Source organism: Salmo trutta, chromosome 14 (genome assembly GCF_901001165.1).
Source record: "Salmo trutta chromosome 14, fSalTru1.1, whole genome shotgun sequence".
Lineage (NCBI taxonomy): Eukaryota > Metazoa > Chordata > Actinopteri > Salmoniformes > Salmonidae > Salmo > Salmo trutta.
In genome coordinates, this window is record NC_042970.1 from 26,704,582 (window position 1) to 26,723,824 (window position 19,243).

At 45.0% G+C, this 19,243-nt stretch overlaps 1 protein-coding gene across 6 annotated transcripts in view; it reads right to left on the reverse strand.

Moving 5' to 3' along the window:
• The window catches only part of LOC115207695 (plexin-A2), a 69,853-nt gene that overhangs the window by 3,938 nt on the left and 46,672 nt on the right, over positions 1-19,243 (reverse strand). For 5 of the 6 annotated variants that reach the window (XM_029775076.1, XM_029775079.1, XM_029775077.1 and 2 more), the window contains 21 exons: positions 14,271-14,394; positions 13,968-14,121; positions 13,722-13,818; positions 12,782-12,896; positions 12,392-12,592; positions 11,667-11,763; positions 10,607-10,806; positions 9,752-9,903; positions 7,000-7,117; positions 6,704-6,840; positions 6,143-6,310; positions 5,118-5,211; positions 4,720-4,959; positions 4,457-4,600; positions 4,040-4,274; positions 3,778-3,920; positions 3,287-3,555; positions 2,329-2,395; positions 1,801-1,947; positions 741-900; positions 498-601 (listed from right to left, as the gene is read on the reverse strand). In XM_029775076.1, the coding sequence (XP_029630936.1) occupies positions 498-601; positions 741-900; positions 1,801-1,947; positions 2,329-2,395; positions 3,287-3,555; positions 3,778-3,920; positions 4,040-4,274; positions 4,457-4,600; positions 4,720-4,959; positions 5,118-5,211; positions 6,143-6,310; positions 6,704-6,840; positions 7,000-7,117; positions 9,752-9,903; positions 10,607-10,806; positions 11,667-11,763; positions 12,392-12,592; positions 12,782-12,896; positions 13,722-13,818; positions 13,968-14,121; positions 14,271-14,394 (3,166 nt within the window). Of the gene's footprint in view, positions 1-497; positions 602-740; positions 901-1,800; positions 1,948-2,328; positions 2,396-3,286; positions 3,556-3,777; positions 3,921-4,039; positions 4,275-4,456; positions 4,601-4,719; positions 4,960-5,117; positions 5,225-6,142; positions 6,311-6,703; positions 6,841-6,999; positions 7,118-9,751; positions 9,904-10,606; positions 10,807-11,666; positions 11,764-12,391; positions 12,593-12,781; positions 12,897-13,721; positions 13,819-13,967; positions 14,122-14,270; positions 14,395-19,243 lie in introns of those variants that run through there. The other variant, XM_029775081.1, reaches the window with a different exon arrangement.

A 19,243-nucleotide genomic window follows, 5' to 3' on the forward strand; every position in this document is an offset into this window, starting at 1 on the left:
TGCATGCCTTTTGCAGTAAAGCAGGTTCCCAACATGAGCAGAAGTCACTGCTGCTGCTGCTTTGCAGATTCAGATGTCACACAGAACCAGGTATGCACCAGAGAGACTAAAAGTAATTGAGGAAAACTGTTCACATCCTTGATAGATTTTATAAACACATTACGCCTCTTTCAAACCTCTCTCCTGGTGTGGCATCCAAGGCTGAATGTATTTGTCAATGGCTTCATGCAAACGTGTTTTACACCCCAGCTGGAGAGTCAGAGCATTTGTGGGTATAGAGTGAGATTGACTGTAATGTGTTTATACTTGTGCTCTATTTGGAGCTGTTATGAACACCCCCCATGATTTACCTGTAGGAGGAAGCAGCTGACTCATACAGGAGATGAAAGAGGTGCATCAGTTTGGTTTACTATGGCCAGAGGCAGCAGTGAGGACAACATACTGTACATTCATGTTAGTGAGCTGTGTGATGGGGATTGGGGAGTGAGTGGCTTGACCTGGTAGTGCATGAGGGTGTTGAGTCTTTTCCAATCGCCTTCAATCTTAGTGGTGATGTCTTCATCCTGCAGGACCACACGTGCCGACCTCCCCTGGCGCCATTCTGTTGGGGATATAAACACAGGGGTACATCTATGAGTCGCTCAATAAGTCAAACAAGCAGACAGAATAATCACTTGTTTATCTCAATATCAGTTATTGTAGGTCATCCATTAATACCGACTGGAGCCAGTCTGACTAACCTAGGTCCATGTCTGCAGCGCGGGGCCTCTGGGAGAAGTGCATGTTCCTACAGACAGCATCCAGGATCTTCTCCTTCACCTGGGTGATGGTGTCACAATTGAGCGCCTTGACAGGGATCTCAGGGCTGTTCTCATTGTCTGGGTTTACACAGCTCAGAGTCTGAGTAGGGACCGGAGAGAGAGAGAGGGAGAAAGAGAGAGAAAGAGAGAGAGAGAGAGAGAGAGAGAGAGAGAGAGAGAGAGAGAGAGAGAGCTGTCAGCACTACCCACTGTCCCTCTCTATACACTGGTCTACTGGCTGCATGGAGGAGTCTCTCATCTCATTGTGTGCCATCTCTTTCACAGCTTTGGCCAGAAATGTAATTTCACACTTTCAGCTGGATGCTGGGTTGCCAGCTCCAGCGGGGCACTAAACGGGTAATGAAACACAACCTCTCCGAAAGGGCGATCAGAGAGGTGTCATCTTGTCACTGGGCTGCTCTCAGCCTGGGGGATGAGGCACATTGCTGCTGCATCCAACTTCTGCTTTAGCTACAGACCATTTTCTCCAGTAGCCAAGCAAAGACTGGAACTGTCTTGCCCTGGTTAGATAATGTACTTTAATTCTTAGCTGATTGTGTCACTGAAAAGAATGTAAAATATTATTTGGCTCTTTTTGCTCTTTACTGTTTTATTATCAAGCAAATTAATTCCCCCTTATTCAGCGGTTTAACATAAGGGCACCATGAGTTGATATTTACAGAGCACAGCATGTTGCCTACCAGCTGTGCTGTAAGCGGAAAGGGGGATACCTAGTCTGTTGTACAACTGAATGCATTCAACTGAAATTTGTCTTCCGCATTTAACCCAACCCATCTGAATCCGAGAGGTGCAGGGGGATGCCATAATCGACATCCACGTCTTCTTCGCCCGGGAAACAGTTGGTTGACTGCCTTGCTCAGGGGCAGAACGACATGTAGGCAAGCTTTCCACTATCATGGTGGTAACTCAGAAAATATTCCAAGTGGTTTTAATGCAATCTGACATCTAAGACAAATTGTTGTGTGGTATGTTGACTCACCAGGGTCTTGTATTCAATCTGTTGGCGGATGAGTTTGTCTTCACTGAGGGAGTAGCGCGCCTCCCCGGTGATGCAGTCTATAGGTCCCTTCTCCATCTGCTGCTTGATGGCACAGTACAGCATGAAGAGAGGCTCACCTGCACACTCCTTTGTCAGGGAGGAACAGAGGATGCGAGAGGAGAGGATTGAGAGAGGCAGGAGAGGAGAGACATGCCTGTGAGCTATTCACCCCCATATGACTGGGATTCAGAGAACAGAGCATGAGTCATCAACTCTAATAAACTCCAGGTTGCTTAGCATTGATTTGTAGAGACCAATAAGACCTGCTGGACCTCTGAGGTGAACATTATCGCTCTACATTGTTCATAAAACATATTCATATCACACATCATGGGACACAAGTGTAATCCAAATGCACATAGAAATCCATTAGGTGTATAATCAATAACAATCATTAGAGGATTGCAGTAATACATCAAGCTGACATCTGCAGTAATGAGGTTCCAAGTTGATATTCATTGATATTACCTTAAGGAATTTGTGAAGTAGGAAGGCAAACCAATTTGTCAGCATCTTCTCTGCAACTGACTCAGTTCTTCAAGAAAGAGATAGACGGATACATTTTTAACAGGTAGATGTCTAAAGGTAGACTGGTCTGATCATGTAGATAGAGAAAATGCTTATTAAGAGGTAAAAAAAAACGATGTTTATGTAAAAGTAACATGCTGCTCTGCATGGTCTCAGAGGACGAACACACCAGAACCTGAGTGCTGCTGCTATAGAATAGAACCTATTTGGGTCATGACATAATTGTGCAAAAGCTACTTTGTGTCCTTTCTCTGTGTCAGGAGCACTCATCCCATCATCAAATGCTGTGTGTGCAAGATTAACAGATTTTTTATGTATCAATAGACAAATACCACACTAAAAACATACGTGTATCTTATATCTGATAAAGCAATCCAACATCAAAGATAACTGTTAAATATTAGCCCTTTGTCTCCCTTTAGAGTTAACCATATATCTGCATTGCAGCCTCCTAACTTGCTCATCTCTTTCTCTTGCTCATGCTCTGTCCATCATACTTATATACCTGGCTGTCACTTCTTTCTCATCGCCTGCATTTCATTGTCTTTTCATGACTGCAGAATGTTTGGGCTAACAAGGTCAGCCTTGCTGCCTCCCATGTTAACTCATCCCTATATTTAATGAGTGTGTCTCAGACTGAGTGCTCCCCCAAAAATCCTATGAAAGATTTAGCAGGCTTCTCCCAGTCCTGGGAGAGCAATGTGCAGAAGAAAGCAAGGTGGAGGGGAGGAAACGTGCGCCACAGCTGAATGTTTCATGAGTGGCACACAGAGGATAAGTCAGACTGACAATGGCTGTATACACTCCGCATTCCTTCCCCTCTCCCTCTCCCCCTCCCTCTCTCCACTGTCACTGCTCCTGTCTTTCACCTGTCTGCTCTAGCGTTATCTATCTATACCTGCGCAGCAGTAGTTTGGGGTGGTTCTTGCTCTCCATGTTGCGCTCGATGAGGTCAGAGAGGAGGTGTTTGAGCACGTCGGTGGCGTACTCCAGACGGCCCTGCAGCGCAGTCATGATGAGTGAGGCCACGTAGCCGCGGTCACGCATGGAGAAGGAGCGCTGGAGCTCCAGAGTATGGATAAAGGTCAGCAGGAACACCTTGTTATCCACCAGCTGGGCAAACTGCTTCAGGGCCTTCTCCATACCCTGCTGCCCGCTTCCAGACACCTACACACACAGAAACACACACATAACCCTCAGTTAGAGAGTAGAGGGATCTTGCGTCGGACTCATGATCCGTTTTGTCTCCCAATTGTAAAATGATTTATCTATGTATGCCATATTGGTTGTGTTGGTTAGATATTCTGATTCTACAAATCATTAACAGTTAAAGAAGATGACAAGGGGTCAGGTGTGGCCAGGTTTGTAATGGTGGTAATGGTTGGTTACCTCCAGCTCCCTGAGTACCGGATGGTCATCAATGCCAGGGAAGAGGACCCTCATGGTATAGGTGCGGTAGTCCAGATGGGGGATCCCAGCCCTGTCCAGGTCACTGGTCAACTCGTTGATGTCAGTCTGCAGCTCAGCGAACGCTGGGCACAATTACAGAGAATGAGAATGATTGGAGGAATTTAGTCCATATTCTAGCAATTTGTGAGTTGTCAGCATTATATTTCTCTCAGTTGTCTGATAACGTGCTGGTCAGACTCACCCTCCTTGCACTCCAGAGCCACCCGGGACTCCAGGGTGTCCATCTGCATCTGCAGGCGTTTGAGAGTGAGGTCATTCTCGTGTGACTTTCGTCTGTAGGCCAATAGGACAATGATGACGATGATGAGCAGCAGGCCTCCTCCAGCCGTGATGCTGAAGATGGCGGGGAGGGTGAGCAGGCTGTCTGAACGGATGTGGACTGCACCAGGAGAGATGTGGAGACCACCCACCTGGACCTGTACATTGGCAATAAACCATGAACACACGTGTACAAAGGCCATAAATCAAATTGACTTTAACAGATAGGGAAACCATACTGAACAATAGTTTCCTTTTATACATTTGTTTGACCTTGGTCAAGCTGCATTTTACTTAATAGCTTATCTAGATCTGGACTTAGACAGACAGAATGACTGACCAGGACTTTGTGCTGGCCTGTGAGGTTTGGGGGCTCACAGAGGAGCTGTGTGTCAGAGACGGTGAGGGAGCAGGGTGTGTCCCCGATCAGCACGGTGTAGTTCAGCCTGGCCCCTCCAGATGCTGAGGGCACCAGGTTGCGCCCCTGCAACACAGAGAGGGAAACCCCACATCCATCAGGTCAGTAGATAGAACTCATCATCTAATGACAATTGTGCTATAGTTACGGGCTGCCCTTGGCTGGGCTGGGCTGGGCTGTCCCACCTTGAGTATGATGGGGGAGCCAGGTTTCTGCTCCAGCACCCCAGACAAGCTGAGGGGCTCCAGGTAAGGGTTGGGGTAGTAGATGAAGCTTGTACTGTTGTAGGTGAGCAGGGCCTGCACATTGTTGAAAACAAAACCAAACTCTTCCACGTGTTTCACTGACTCCTGCTCCAGTGTGTACTCTGCCTTCAGGGAGGGAGCGAAGCAGATTATCGTGGTGGTGTTGAGCACCTTACACACCTGGGGAGAGATCCACAGACAGTGACAGACAAGCAAAGATAAATATTTGTCAAGAGTTTTGAAATTACAATTATAATTGGCCACCATTTATCAGTACTATACAAGATACTGGACAGGAGAAAGAGATATCCTCCTATGTTATCAGTGGACAGACTCACGTTGACAGACTCGTGGCCGGCGTACTTGACCCTGACCCTCGGCTCCTGCACCACATCCAGGTTGGTCCCGGTCACCATCAGGGTAGTGTGTCCACTATGAAACACAACTTATTCACCAATATACACATCCATATTGGCCTCTGAATAGGTGAGCAAGATAAACTGTCAGTTTCCTCTGCTTCCTTTCGTTATCAAATGCCTCTGAAAAGGTGAGCCAAGATAGACATTTCCTCTGCTTCCTGTCGTTATCAAAAGCCTCCGAATAGGAGAGCCAAGATAAACAGTTTCCTCTGCTTCCTGTTGTTATCAAAAGCACCTGATTTGCATTGAACTGTGCTTTGGTACTAAGAAAACATCTAATTGTTCTGGCCAGATAGGGCCAGATTGAACGGTTCTGCCAGCTGGCTTCCTATTTATTCATCTATCAGGTATCCATGGTTGGCATTTCATGAAAGCTACATGATTGTGCTACATATATGTAGATGCCATTAACACAAACAAACTAGCCGCGATATCATGTAGAGCTCCAAAATTGTTTGAGAGTGTGGGAATAGAGACCCACCTGAAGAGAAGAGAGAAACTAAATGAAAAAGGGGCACATCTGTCTAGTCAGCTTGAGACGAATCCAATCATTCCCACACTTCAAAGGATACCTAAGCCTAGGTGGCCACATGGTGTGACTGCACACAGATGATGAGACGATGGGACTTTGATTATAAGTCTGTGAAATCCCCTGTCAGTTGACAGAGTAGAAAGCCAGTAGCCATGCCGCTGCACCATTCTCCCTGGCTGGCTGTCTCTGTGTCAAGTCACATTCAGCCCTGCACCAACCATTATGCATAATATGTGACTGGAAGGCCAGCAGAGCAGGCTGCTGTGGTGCCTTGCACCTTCACTCACCTTATTCCTCAATAATATACATCTGAACCAAATGGAGGGGGTGGGTGGGGGGGGATAAATAGGAGGCCATGTTATCAAAATATCAGGTTGCACACACAACTTATTAGCTGGGAGGTTTGTTGTACCTAGTGATGCTCCACTCTGGCTCGATGCGCTGGACTGTGGGATCCTCGATGTACTCAAAGCCCAGGCTTCCTGGCACCATGGCCAGATCTACACTGAGGCTGACCTGCACCAGGGTGGCGCCCGTCACAGAGGGTGCCGAGAAACACACGATCTCCGACATGGTCCGCCTGGGAAAACCAACAAGGAATACCAATAGGGTTCAATTCCCTTGATTCTGTCTGTACCTGCTTTTTGCTGTGGTGGGAATCTTAACTCTACTACAGTGAGTTATGCACATTACAATGCAGGGCAAGTGAGCATTATGGTCTGCCCCTCCCTCCTGAAACATAGTAATTAGAGGATTTCTAGCTAATGGTGCCTTTTCTTCACCCTCCCGAGACTCACAATGAGGGCCCTTTTTGATCTTTAAATAGATCTCTAAAAATAAGAGTAGAAAACAATGCACTGTCCTGGCTTTCAGCCTTTCCACAGGCACCTTCATCAAGTCCCCATTTTTATATAAGGGTCTTTGTAGGAGCTTCAGTAGAGGGTTCACGGTTGGCTTGTTCCTGTGTACTCACCTGTACAGCTCACAAGTCTGGTTTCCAAAGGTAACGTTCACACTGCTCCCAGCACCCAGGTTCTCCCCCACGATGGTGACCTTAGTGCCCCCAGACTCAGGCCCTCGGCCAGGGGTCAGTCCCACCATGGTAGGGGTCTATGAAAAAATTATTTTCTCAATATTCCACATGGCATGCTACTTTGTGGACTTTTTGTTGATGACTCATATGATAGTGTATGAGAACAAACTGTTCCAAAGCAATAATACTGTAGTAGAGAGATGTGTTCTATGTATGGTTTAAGATGCAGATCATACCTCAAAGGAATAGAGCTGGGAGGACTGAGTTCGTAGTTCTGGTCTACATTCACCAACACACAGCTGGACTGGACCAGGTGCACTTCCCTGAGACGTAGAGGCCATTTTACACACAATCCTGTCAGAACACACACACAGACAGACAGAGAGACAGAGACAGAGACAGAGACAGAGACAGAGACAGAGACAGAGACAGAGAGAGAGAGAGAGAGAGAGAGAGAGAGAGAGAGAGAGAGAGAGAGAGAGAGAGGGAGAAAAGGAGGGAGAAAAGGAGGGGGGGAGAAAAGGAGGGAGAGAAAGAGATAGAGATTACTGTGCTGTACACGTTTTTCAATTTAAAAAAAGTGCTGTTTTCTGTTGGTCTCTCTAGACAATGTGATTGAAGCAGACTTTCATAGTAGTGGTAGGTCAATATGGAGGGCCATCTTTCTTCCTAATGAAAAACCAAAAGCACCAATATAACAGCAATAATAAACTCCACCACATCCACTACCCACCATTACCTCCATCACCATGGCAACAGTGTGTTCTCGATAAATCAGTTAGCCTGTCAGGTCAATAAGATAATGTAGAACGAAATGAATAAGTCATTAGAAAAACTGACCTACAATAACATTTATGTTTGTAATGCCATGTTTTAAAGCACTGTATGGGGTCTTAATGAATAGTCACAGAAAAGTATTGCTAAGTCTCAGGGATAAACCTTTCACCCCGACAACAGGACCCAATGAATCCTCTTCTCTCCACCCTCTGCTGTCAGGAGAGTTTTCAGTTTTTCTGCTGGCACGTTCCTTTTTTATACAAGGATATAAATAAGGTCCCTTCATCCATGGCCCAATCGAATTACATGGCTGTGAGAGAAACACATGGCTAACAGATTGTCTCTGCAGTCAGTGACATGCGGCGCATTTCAATTACAGCAGTGCCGTTACCCTCACAACGGCACAAAAAACAGTTTTGCTCTCTACTCCTCAGAACACTAAAGAAAGCCTGCTGCAACCTGTATATCTTTATGTTCATCATTAGTTATAGTGTGTGTGTGTGTGTGTGTGTGTGTGTGTGTGTGTGTGTGTGTGTGTGTGTGTGTGTGTGTGTGTGGGGGGGGGGGGGGGGGGGGGGGGGGGGGGGGGGACGTGTTTAACTACAGTTGAAGTCGGAAGTTTACATACACTTAGGTTGGAGTCATTAAAACTCATTTTTCAACCACTCCGCAAATTTCTTGTTAACAAACTATAGTTTTGGCAAGTCAGTTAGGACATCTACTTTATGTATGACACAAGTAGTTTTTCCAACAATTGTTTACAGACAGATAATTTCACAAATAATTCACGGTATCACAATTCCAGTGGGTCAGAAGATTATAGTCGAAGTCAACTGTGCCTACAGCTTGGACAATTCCAGAAAATGATGTCATGGCTTTAGAAGCTTCTGATAGGCTAATTGACATAATTTGAGTCAATTGGAGGTGTGCCTGTGGATGTATTTCAAGGCCTACCATCAAACTCGCTTGACATCATGGGAAAATCAAAAGAAATCAGCCAAGACTTCAGAAAAAAAACTGTAGACCTCCACAAGTCTGGTTCATCCTTGGGAGCAATTTCCAAATTCCTGAAGGTACAACGTTCATCTGTACAAAAAATAGCACGCAAGTATAAACACCATGGGACCACGCAGCCGTCAAACCGCTCAGAAAGGAGACGCATTCTGTCTGCTAGAGATGAACGCACTTTGGTGCGAAAAGAGCAAATCAATCCCAGAACAACAGCAAAGGACCTTGTGAAGATGCTGGAGGAAACAAGTGCAAAAGTATGTGGCAACATCATCTTGTGGGGGTGCTTTGCTGCAGGAGGGACTGGTGCACTTCACAAAATAGATGGCATCATGAGGGAGGAAAAATATGTGGATATATTGAAGCAACATCTCAAGACATCAGTCAGGAAGTTAAAGCTTGGTCGCAAATGGGTCTTCCAAATGGACAATGACCCCAAGCATACTTCCAAAGTTGTGGCAAAATGGCTTAAGGACAACAAAGTCAAGATATTGGAGTGGCCATAACAAAGCCCTGACCTCAATCCTGTAGAACATTTGTGGGCAGAACTGATAAAGCGTGTGCGAGCAAGGAGGCCTACAAACCTGACTCAGTTACATCAGCTCTGTCGGGAGGAATGGGCCAAAATTCACCCAACTTATTGTGGGAAGCTTGTGGAAGGCTACCCGAAACGTTTGACCCAAGTTAAACAATTTAAAGGCAATGCTACCAAATACTAATTGAGTGTATGTAAACTTCTGACCCACTGGGAATGTGATGAAAGAAATAAAAGCAGAAATAAATCATTCTCTCTACTATTATTCTGACATTGAACATTCTTAAAATAAAGTGGTGATCCTAACTGACCTAACACAGGGAATTTTTACTAGGATTAAATGTCAGGAATTGTGAAAAACTGAGTTTAAATGTATTTGGCTAAGGTGTATGTAAACTTCCGACTTCAACTGTATATTTGTAGAGACCAGAAGTCGCCACAAGAGTAGTAAACAAATAAAAATTTGACTAACTGGGGACATTTTGCTTGTCCCCAAAAGGTCTAATGCAATTTCTAGGGGGGTTAGGGTTCTGGTTAGAATTAGGTTTAGGGTTAGGAGCTAGGGTTAGTGTTAGGGTCAGGAGCTAGGGTTAGGTTTAGGGCTAGGGTTAGGTTTTGGGGTTAAGGTTATGGGGAGTCTGGGTGCTTCTGTGCGTTTTGGTTCTTACTGTTCTGCAGTGATGTAGCCCTCTTCCTGTGGGGTACACTGAACCCCTGCCACCTCCACGTTGCCCACCAGCTCAGAGAAGGACAGGCCCAAGTTCAGGCCCTGGATGGTGACCAGTGTTCCCCCCTCTGGAGGCCCTGCCACTGGGCTCACCTACAGGAAGGAGAGGGGGGCATGGAGAAGGAACATATTTATGGTGGCAGCACACAAGTAGTGTAATATTTTCAATACATGACAACAGATTAATGCAGTGTATCACTATGCCCCAAAACAACTATGCAACTCTATCTAAAATGGCTTGACCACACAAAGAGCCTTCAGGCCTGTTGAGCAATGCTCTCCCAGTTCCCAGCAGCAGGCAGTAGCAGCCCGGGTCTGAATCAATTCACTCCCAGACTGCCACTGAAACACTAATAATGTGACAGGGACTTCAAAGGCTCATGGCTCTTTGAAGTTGTAGCAGTAATTCTCTGTGGCTGTCTGACCTACTGTGTCTCTCTCATTCTAAAAAATGAACAGTGTGTTGCGGCCAAGAACACTCATTGCCACCCACAAAATAGGATGCATAGGGCATAACTTAAGGTTGCATTAATTTGGCACAAGCTGTATGTCTGATATAGTCTTATTTATACAACGGGTGGGTCTAATCCTCGATGCTGATTGGTAGTAAAAACCGCATTCCAGCCGGTGTCTATTCCACAAGCTACCACCCGTCTTGCTCATGTCTAAGGACTGATCTCAATGGTTTTTACTGGTTATTTCTGAGAAGGCCTCTTATCACTAAGGCCATATGATGGATAATGGTGAAGGTTAAAGTAGGGGTTAGTTGTAAAAGATAAGGGTCTGACTGACTAACCTCAGTTATGCGTGGGTTGGTACACTTAACGTTCCTGGTGGACACGTTGAGCCAGCGGCTGGCATAGGGGCTGATGGGCAGGCAGTGCTGCCTCATGGTGCAACGGCCTTCTCCACTGCACCAGCCACACTGGAACTTCCTCTCAGCCCGCAGACACATGCCACAGCTGTCCCGCTGGGCACCACACTTATACAGGTGCACTGTGGAATACAGGAGGATCGCAGTTGAATTACATTCAGTGCTTGTACACTGAGTGTACAAAACATTAAGAACACCTTCCTAATATTGAGTTGCACCCACTTTTGCCCTCAAAACAGCCTCAATTCACTGGGGCATGGACTCTACAAGGTGTCAAAAGCATTCCACAGGGATTCTGGCCCATGTTGACTCCAATGCTTTTATACAGTTGTGTCAAGTTGGCTGGATGTCCTTTGGGTGGTGGACCATTCTTGATACACACTGGAAACTGTTGAGCATGAAAAACCCAGAAGTGTTGCAGTTCTTGACACAATCAAACTGGTGCACCTGTCACCTACTACCATACCCCGTTCAAAGGCACTTACATGTTTTGTCTTGCCCATTCACCCTCTGAATGGCACATATACACAATCCATGTCTCAATTGTCTCAAAGCTTAAAAAATATTTTTTAACCTGTCTCCTCCCCTTCATCTTCATGACGTCAATATGGGATCAAAGCTTTCACCTGGATTCATCTAGTTAGTCTATGTCATGAAAAAAGCAGCTGTTCCTAATGTTTTGTACACTCAGTGTATACTTGACAGTATTTAGATATTGAATGGCACTATCCTAAAACCAAATACACACTCAAGCAGGATAATGGAGAGATCTAAGAGTTAGTGAGAAATCAAAATGGTAAACACAAAAGTCCACCCTCATAGCCCAGATGATTGGCTAGGACTAATAACACAGTAGAGAGTGCCATGTGAACGTTCTCCCAAGGCTGAGTGAAAGCCGTGGCGTGGGCTAAACCCCATCCATCCCAGAGTGAGAGCTTTCCACTCCTCAGCCATGGCAGACAGTGATGGATGGCAGAGGCACCTTTAATCTTATCTGGATTGTCGATGATGAAATTGCCATTCCAAATGATGGAGAGGTCCACTGCCAGGTCACTGATCCTCACACCCTCATATATGTACTGCCGGAGAGAGAGAGGTAGGAAGAGGGAAAGAAAGAGGGGTGGGAGAGGGAGAGGGATGTGAGAGGGAGGAAGAGAGAGAGATGAGGCTTTTAACCACCTGTCATTTCTATGATAACTGTCTGCTCCTCTCCACTGTGCATGGCCATATTGGGACAGGACTCTGCGGGGAATGGAGAGGCTGTTCATCTAGAGCTGAGGAAAATGGGCTTTTCACTGGACATGAGATAGGAGAGTGAGGTATAGATGCATTAAAAATGGATTGTGTGTCATGTAGTCTATGCAGCACTGTCTGCCACTCATCCTCACTGTCGACTATCTGAGATGTGAACCTATTATGTCCCTATTACATGGACCTAGATGCACCTTTGAATGACACTGACGTTTGGTTTCAGACATAAATTAAATGTTTTAGTCATTCCGCTGCAGACAACCTACTTCTTATTTGATCAAGACACGGCATACCTGAGCTCATCTCAGTGGGATGAGATCAGATTCAGATTGCTCTCAGAGACTAGCTCAGATGTAATTCACTAGACTACAGATAATGGTCCTGGATAATACACAGCCAGACTGAGGCTGGTGCCAGGGGGAGGGTTAGAGAGGGTCACACAGTCACAGTACGTACCGAGCTGTTCTGGCACTGCACACTGGAGCTGTTGAAGCGCAGGGCAGTGACACGGTGGTTGATTCCCTGGACGTGGAGCACACACTCGTACCCCCGCTGGCCAGACTGGGGCTGTGGAAGGTTCCGGGCCCTCAGGGTGATGGGTCTCACCTCCCCTGCTGGGATCAGGATCTCCCCAGAATGCAGCAGCTGGGGGCAGTCCTAGAGAACATATTCCAATAGTCAAAGGACCTCAGCAGGGGTCTATCAAGGTCTATTAAATTATAAAGCTAGATTGCCTAAAAAAAAACATGTTATGTAAATATTGATTAATGAAAACATGGGTTAATGTGCATTATATAAGAAAATACTGTTAATCTGATGTATGTTTATCAGTAGCCATGTAGCTACCTCTGAGGCGTTGACCCGGCCCTCCTGAAAGGAGCAACTGAAGGGATTGTGGGTACACAGGTTGCGATATTTACACCAGTGGCAGCGGAAGGAACTGTTCACACAGGACAGACACCTGCAGTGCAAGGAGAGGGACAGATGGACATGTTACACACATCATATGACTAACCAGCCAACAGACATCCCAATGCTTCTAGAGACTCTGTGGCTAAACATATGCTCTTAGAGAACGGAAGTTCCTAATGACATACAGTTAACTGTATATTATACAGTTCATGGAGAGCTCAGAGTTAGGCTGTTTCCTCAACATTGTACCACTAGCACATACTGTCAATACAGCAGTGTTGCAGAGAGAGCAGTATTAGGCACCAGCACACAGTAAGTCAGTATGTTCTGTAACAACTCTGTATACACAGAACTGGCCTGCCAGGTCCTTTCAGACACAGGATAATTAATTATGGAGGTTGATGTGATGCTTCTGTGCTGTGCTGTGCTGTGTGAGGCAGAGTGGAGAGGGAGAGGCTGTTTAGACTAAAATATTAATCACAGCTAGCTACTGTCTCTGACCATTTTGCTAATGGACACCTCATTTTGATCAAACGGATATGATTTGGCTTTGGACTGTATTTCTATTATGTTAAAGTGGACCTGAAGGTCGCGATCAGGGAATTATATTTAGATGTAGGTACTCATACTACTCAGTATGTACACTGTTCCTCAGGGAACCAGTCTAGAAACACTAAGTAGAACCAAACAAGCTAACAATGCGGGGTTAACTGCCTTAGGTTGACCTAAATCAAAATGGATGGGTCATTTGAACTTAGGGGTTACCTATCTGCCTGATCTTAAGTGGGGTTGTCCGCATCAATGTCCTAATGAGGTTGTGCCCTACTATCTTTTGAATGCATCAGATAACGTGTGGGCCGGGAGATGAACTTACGTGTGATGCATGCTGCAGTTATAGAACTTGACCTCTGTACTGCCCAGCATTTGACCTGTCTCCTTAGAGTTCAGACGCAGCGCAACACCCAACCAGTCTGATGGAGAAAAGCAGAGGGGAGGGAGGAGACTGGTAGTATAGTAGTTGGCTTTATTCAGACTGCTGGTCCTCTGTAAAAGAGTCACAAATGTATCACTGAGGATCACAGAGCAATACGTCCTATGTTGGAGCTATATATTTTGTCACCTTGTCCTTCAGGTATGTGTGGGACCTCTTTGCCAGATGGGGACAGGCACATGACTCTGTTGCCATTGACATGGCCCTCCACCTCGGTCTGCTCTCCAAATAAACAGGTGATCCCAGTTGAGAGGTCAGGTACATTGCTCACCTCCAGCAGGAGCTATCGGAGAGGAGCAGAGAGAGATAGCTGGGTTGGAACAGTATGGTCTATCATGAAACACTGAGGACTTCTTCCCACCATCAAGACTCAGAACACGTCAGAATCAGTATGATCAGAAGTAAATAATTAACTGTTAATAGTTGACTTACAGGCACACTGTGTGCTGACACGGCAATGCTGTCTGGGTGAGCGATAACTTTCACACAACGTTCGATATTAGTGGCGAACCGGAAGGGCTCCTCTGCTCTCTGGCATTGGTCTCTTCTGGCACACCTGTAGATGGGAACCAGGACATTATTCATTCTTACTGGTTACTGTACATGTGAGATGAACATTTTCCTTTAAGGAACATCTAAACATCAATGCAAAACACATCATACTGTGACACTTTCTGTATTTTGAAAGTTCCACACATTGAAAACTTGATTGCTGACATACAAAACAATTAGGGAATTAGGGACTGTATCAACACTGGACTAATGAAACAAATACCAAGATAGTTTTGGCGTGGTATGATCCCCTATCAGTTTGGTTTGAATTGCTCTGCCGAAGGAAATTCAGTTTTACGATGGGATAAATGGATTTTAAGCAGTGAGTGTTTTGTGTAAGGGTTATTTAACATTTTACATTGACATTTTAGTCATTTAGCAGACTCTCTTATCCAGAGCGACTGACAACTAGTGCATTCATCTAATTGGCTAGGTGAGACAACCACATATCACAGCTGCAGTAAGTACATTTTCCCTCAATAAAGTACAGATAACTGCCAAAATAATGGAAACACTCAATCAAGGAGTAAATCAAGGATACAAAGTATGTTGAAAGCAGGTGCTTCCACACAGGTGTGGTTCCTGAGTTAAATAAGCAATTAACATTCCATCATGCTTAGGGTCATGCATAAAAATGCTGACGACAATGTCCCCATCCACAGGGCACGAGTGGTCACTGAATGGTTTGATGTGCATGAAAACGATGTAAACCATATGCCATGGCCGTCTCAGTCACCAGATTTCAACCCAAATGAACACTTGCTGGAGCAGCGCCTGAGACAGCTTTTTCCACCACCATCAACAAAACGCATCCCTCCAATAGAGTTCCAGGCACTTATAGAATCTATGCCAAAGTGCATTGAAGCTGTTCTGGCTCGTGGTGGCACAATGCCCTAATAAGACACTTTTTGTTGGTGTTTCTTTTATTTTCTCAGTTACCTGTACTTATCAGCAAATCAGTACTAGTAGAAAATACACATTATTTTGAATTGAAGTGCCAGGACAGAGAGAGCTTTGACTGAACTGACCGGGAGCTGACCCCCGGTAGGGGTGGGAGGGCAAAGAGACCAGAGGTGGCAGAACGGAGTGCTCAGGATGGAGTGTAAGGTTTGAGCATAGCCTGAATGTAGAGTCCTGCATCACGTCGGATACTCACGGTTCCCCGCAGTTTACCCGCAAAAAAATCAGATGGCTGGTGGAATGAAAACCTTCTTACAACCCGCGCTTCAGAACAATCATATTGTGGGTAGGAAATATTTTTTACAAACCCAGAAGCTTGTTGTGTTGAATTGTGTTGAATTGTGCTGCTATTTCAATTAAGCTTTGTGAGCGGTGAGACATTTAGGCCATACACAGGCCATATAAAGCAGGGAATGGGAATAGCCTAATAGTCTACTACTATGAAAATAAATTGATGTTATTGGCGGGTTACAGATCAGCTCTTGGAACAATTCCATGTGCGTGAGATTAGTTGATACATTTCCGCATCCTATTCTGTGAGCTTGCAGTGAGTCACTTAGCCTCGAAGCAGGAGGGGAGGGCCGAGCCGGCCGGGAGGAAAGATACAGCGATAGTCATAGGATGCGGAAATGGAGGTCAGTGGGCTCGAAGAGGCCGAATCAGGACAGTAGAGAGAGGGATTTAGCAGAAGGTAGAGTTGATAGGATAGAGTAGGAGAGAGTAGTGGGAGAGAGAGAGTGAAGATTGATGTACAGGACCATCAGGGTAGGGGCTCAGTGGGTAGGGTTGGAGGAGAGAGGGAGAGAAAAGGTAACCAAGTAGTGATCAGAAATATGGAGGGGGTTGCAGTACGGTTAGTAGGTGAACAGGATTTAGTAAAGAAGTCAAGCGCATTGCCCGCCTTGAGAGTAGGAGGAGACTGGGAAAGGGTGAGCTCAAAAGAGGAAAGGAGTGGGAGGTTGAAGTCAATCAGTACGATGAGTGGTGAGTCATCATTGTAAAAATTAGCTTATCAAGGTGTCAAGCTCATTGAGGAACTCTCCAATGGCACCTGGTGGGCGATATATGACAACAATGTTAAGCTTTAGTGGACAAGTGACAGTGACAACATGGAATTCAAATGAAGAGAGAGATGGGGAAAATAGAAAATGTTCACTTAGGAGAAATGTGTAGCCCTGTGCCACCACTATGAAGACCTATCTCTTCAAATGAGAAATTGTGGTAACTTGGGACGTGCAGATTTAGACATTCAAAATGCACACAAACACACATAAACATTGCACTTAAAGGTCCAATGCAACCATTTTTATCTCAATATAAAATCATTTAGGGGTAACGTCTAAGTACCTTACTGTGATTGTGTTAAATTAAAATAGTCCAAAAGAAACAAAATTTGCTTCTTAGCAAAGAAAATAGCTTCTTAGCAAAAGTCTGGGAGTGGTCTGAGTGGGGAGGGGGAATCTAAAAACGACCTCTCATTGGCAGAGAGGTTTGAAACTCCCTTTCTTGTTGGTATATTTACTAATTTACAGGTTATGCCAAAACTCCATCCCACTAAAACAGGCTGTAAGTTCACACGGTCCTTTTAAACAGCTCTAACACTAAAATAAAATTCAAATAATTTTCACAATATTATTCTAATCCCATGATGTGGAAATATACACTGAGTATACAAAACAATAAGAAAACCTGCTCTTTCCATGACTGATCAGGTGAATCCAGGTGTGATCAGGTGAATCCAAGCCATGATCACTTATTGATGTCAGTTGTTAAATCCACTTTAATCAGTGTAGATGAAGGGGAGGAGACAAGGTAAAGAAGGATTTTTAAGTCTTGAGACAATTGAGACGTGTGCGCCATTCAGAAGGTGAATGGGAAAGACAAAATAGTTAAGCGCCTTTAAACAGGGTATGGTAGTAGGTGCCAGCGCACCGGTTGGTGTCAAGAACTGCAACGCTGTTGGGTTTTTCACGCTCAACTGTTTCCTGTGTGTATCAAGAATGGTCCACCGCCCAAAGGACACCCAGCCAATTTCACAAAACTGTGGGAAGCATTGGAATCAATATGGGCCAGCATCCCTGTGGAACATTTTAGACACCTTGTAGAGTCCATGCCCTGACAAATTGAGGCTGTTCTGAGGGCAAAAGGGGGTGCAGCTCAATATTAGTAAGGTGTTCCTAATGTTTGGTATACTCAGTGTATATAAAACACAGATAAATCATGTTTTTGAATGCACTGGGCCTTTAAAAGAATGAGAGGCTGTCCAGGTTGCATCTCTCAGCGATCACGCTTCCTTTTGACGGGGATCTAACAATAGAGCGTGTCTCTCTTTTACATGTGTAATGTCCACTGTGGGATGAGACAGTGCTTAATGGACTCTCAGATGTGGTCGAGGGTGACATCTCATGGGAGCCTTCAAAGCGCACAGAGACCTCAACAGTAATTACAAGACAATGAAGGCAGAATGGAAACCCAATGATGGTTGTTGTTACTGCTGGCTCCTTGATACAGCCGGTATCCATAGGGAGAATAGATACTAACCTCTTAGCTTCTTATCCATCGAAGTGCCCCTGGATACCCATTTCATCCCAGGCGCCCTTTCATTCCCTTCTATTTCATCTCCCCCTCCATGTTATGCCTGATAGTGCTGTTTGTTCTCCTGTCCTAGACTCTTAGACATTAACACACCACATATACAGTTGAAGTCGGAAGTTTACATGACTTAGGTTTTTCAACCACTCCACAAATTTCTTGTTAACAAACTATAGTTTTGGCAAGTCGGTTAGGACATCTACTTTTTGCATGACAAGTAATTTTTCCAACAATTGTTTACAGACAGATTATTTCACAAATAATTCACGGTATCACAATTCCAGTGGGTCAGAGGTTTACATACACTAAGTTGACTGGGCCTTTAAATAGCTTGGAAAATTCCAGAAAATGATGTCATGGCTTTTGAAGCTTCTGATAGGCTAATTTACATAATTTTAGTCAATTGCAGGTGAACCTGTGGATGTATTTCAAGGCCTACCATCAAACAGTGCCTCTTTGCTTGACATCATGGGAAAATCAAAAGAAATCAGCCAAGACCTGAAATCAGCCAAGAATTATAGAACTCCACAAGTCTGCTTCATCCTTGGGAGCAATTTCCAAATGCCTGAAGGTACCACGTTCATCTGTACAAACAATAGTATGCAAGTATAAACACCATGGGACCACACAGTTGTCATACCGCTCAGGAAGGAGATGTGTTCTGTCTCCTAGAGATGAATGCACTTTGGTGCGAAAAGTGCAAATCAATCCCAGAATAACAGCAAAGGACCTTGTGAAGAGGCTGGAGGAAACAAGTACAAAAGTATCTATATCCACAGTAAAACGAGTCCTATATCGACATAACCTGAAAGGCAGCTCAGCAAGGAAGAAGCCACTGCTCCAAAACCTCCATAAAAAAAGCCAGACTACGGTTTGCAATTGCACATGGGAACAAAGATCGTACTTTTTGGATAAATGTTCTCTGGTCTGATGAAACAAAAATAGAACTGTTTGGCCATAATGACCATCGTTATGTTTGGAGGAAAAAGGTGGAGGCTTGCAAGCCGAAGAACACCATCCCAACCGTGAAGCATGGGGGTAGAAGCATCACGTTGTGGGGGTGCTTTGCTGCAGGAGGGACTGGTGCACTTCACAAAATAGATGGCATCATGAGGGAGGAAAATGATGTGGATATATTGAAGCAACATCTCAAGGCATCAGTCAGGAAGATAAAGCTCGGTTGCAAATGGGTCTTCCAAATGGACAATAACCCCAAGCATACTTCCAAAGTTGTGGCAAAATGACTTAAGGACAACAAAGTCAAGATATTGGAGTGGCCATCACAAAGCCCTGACCTCAAT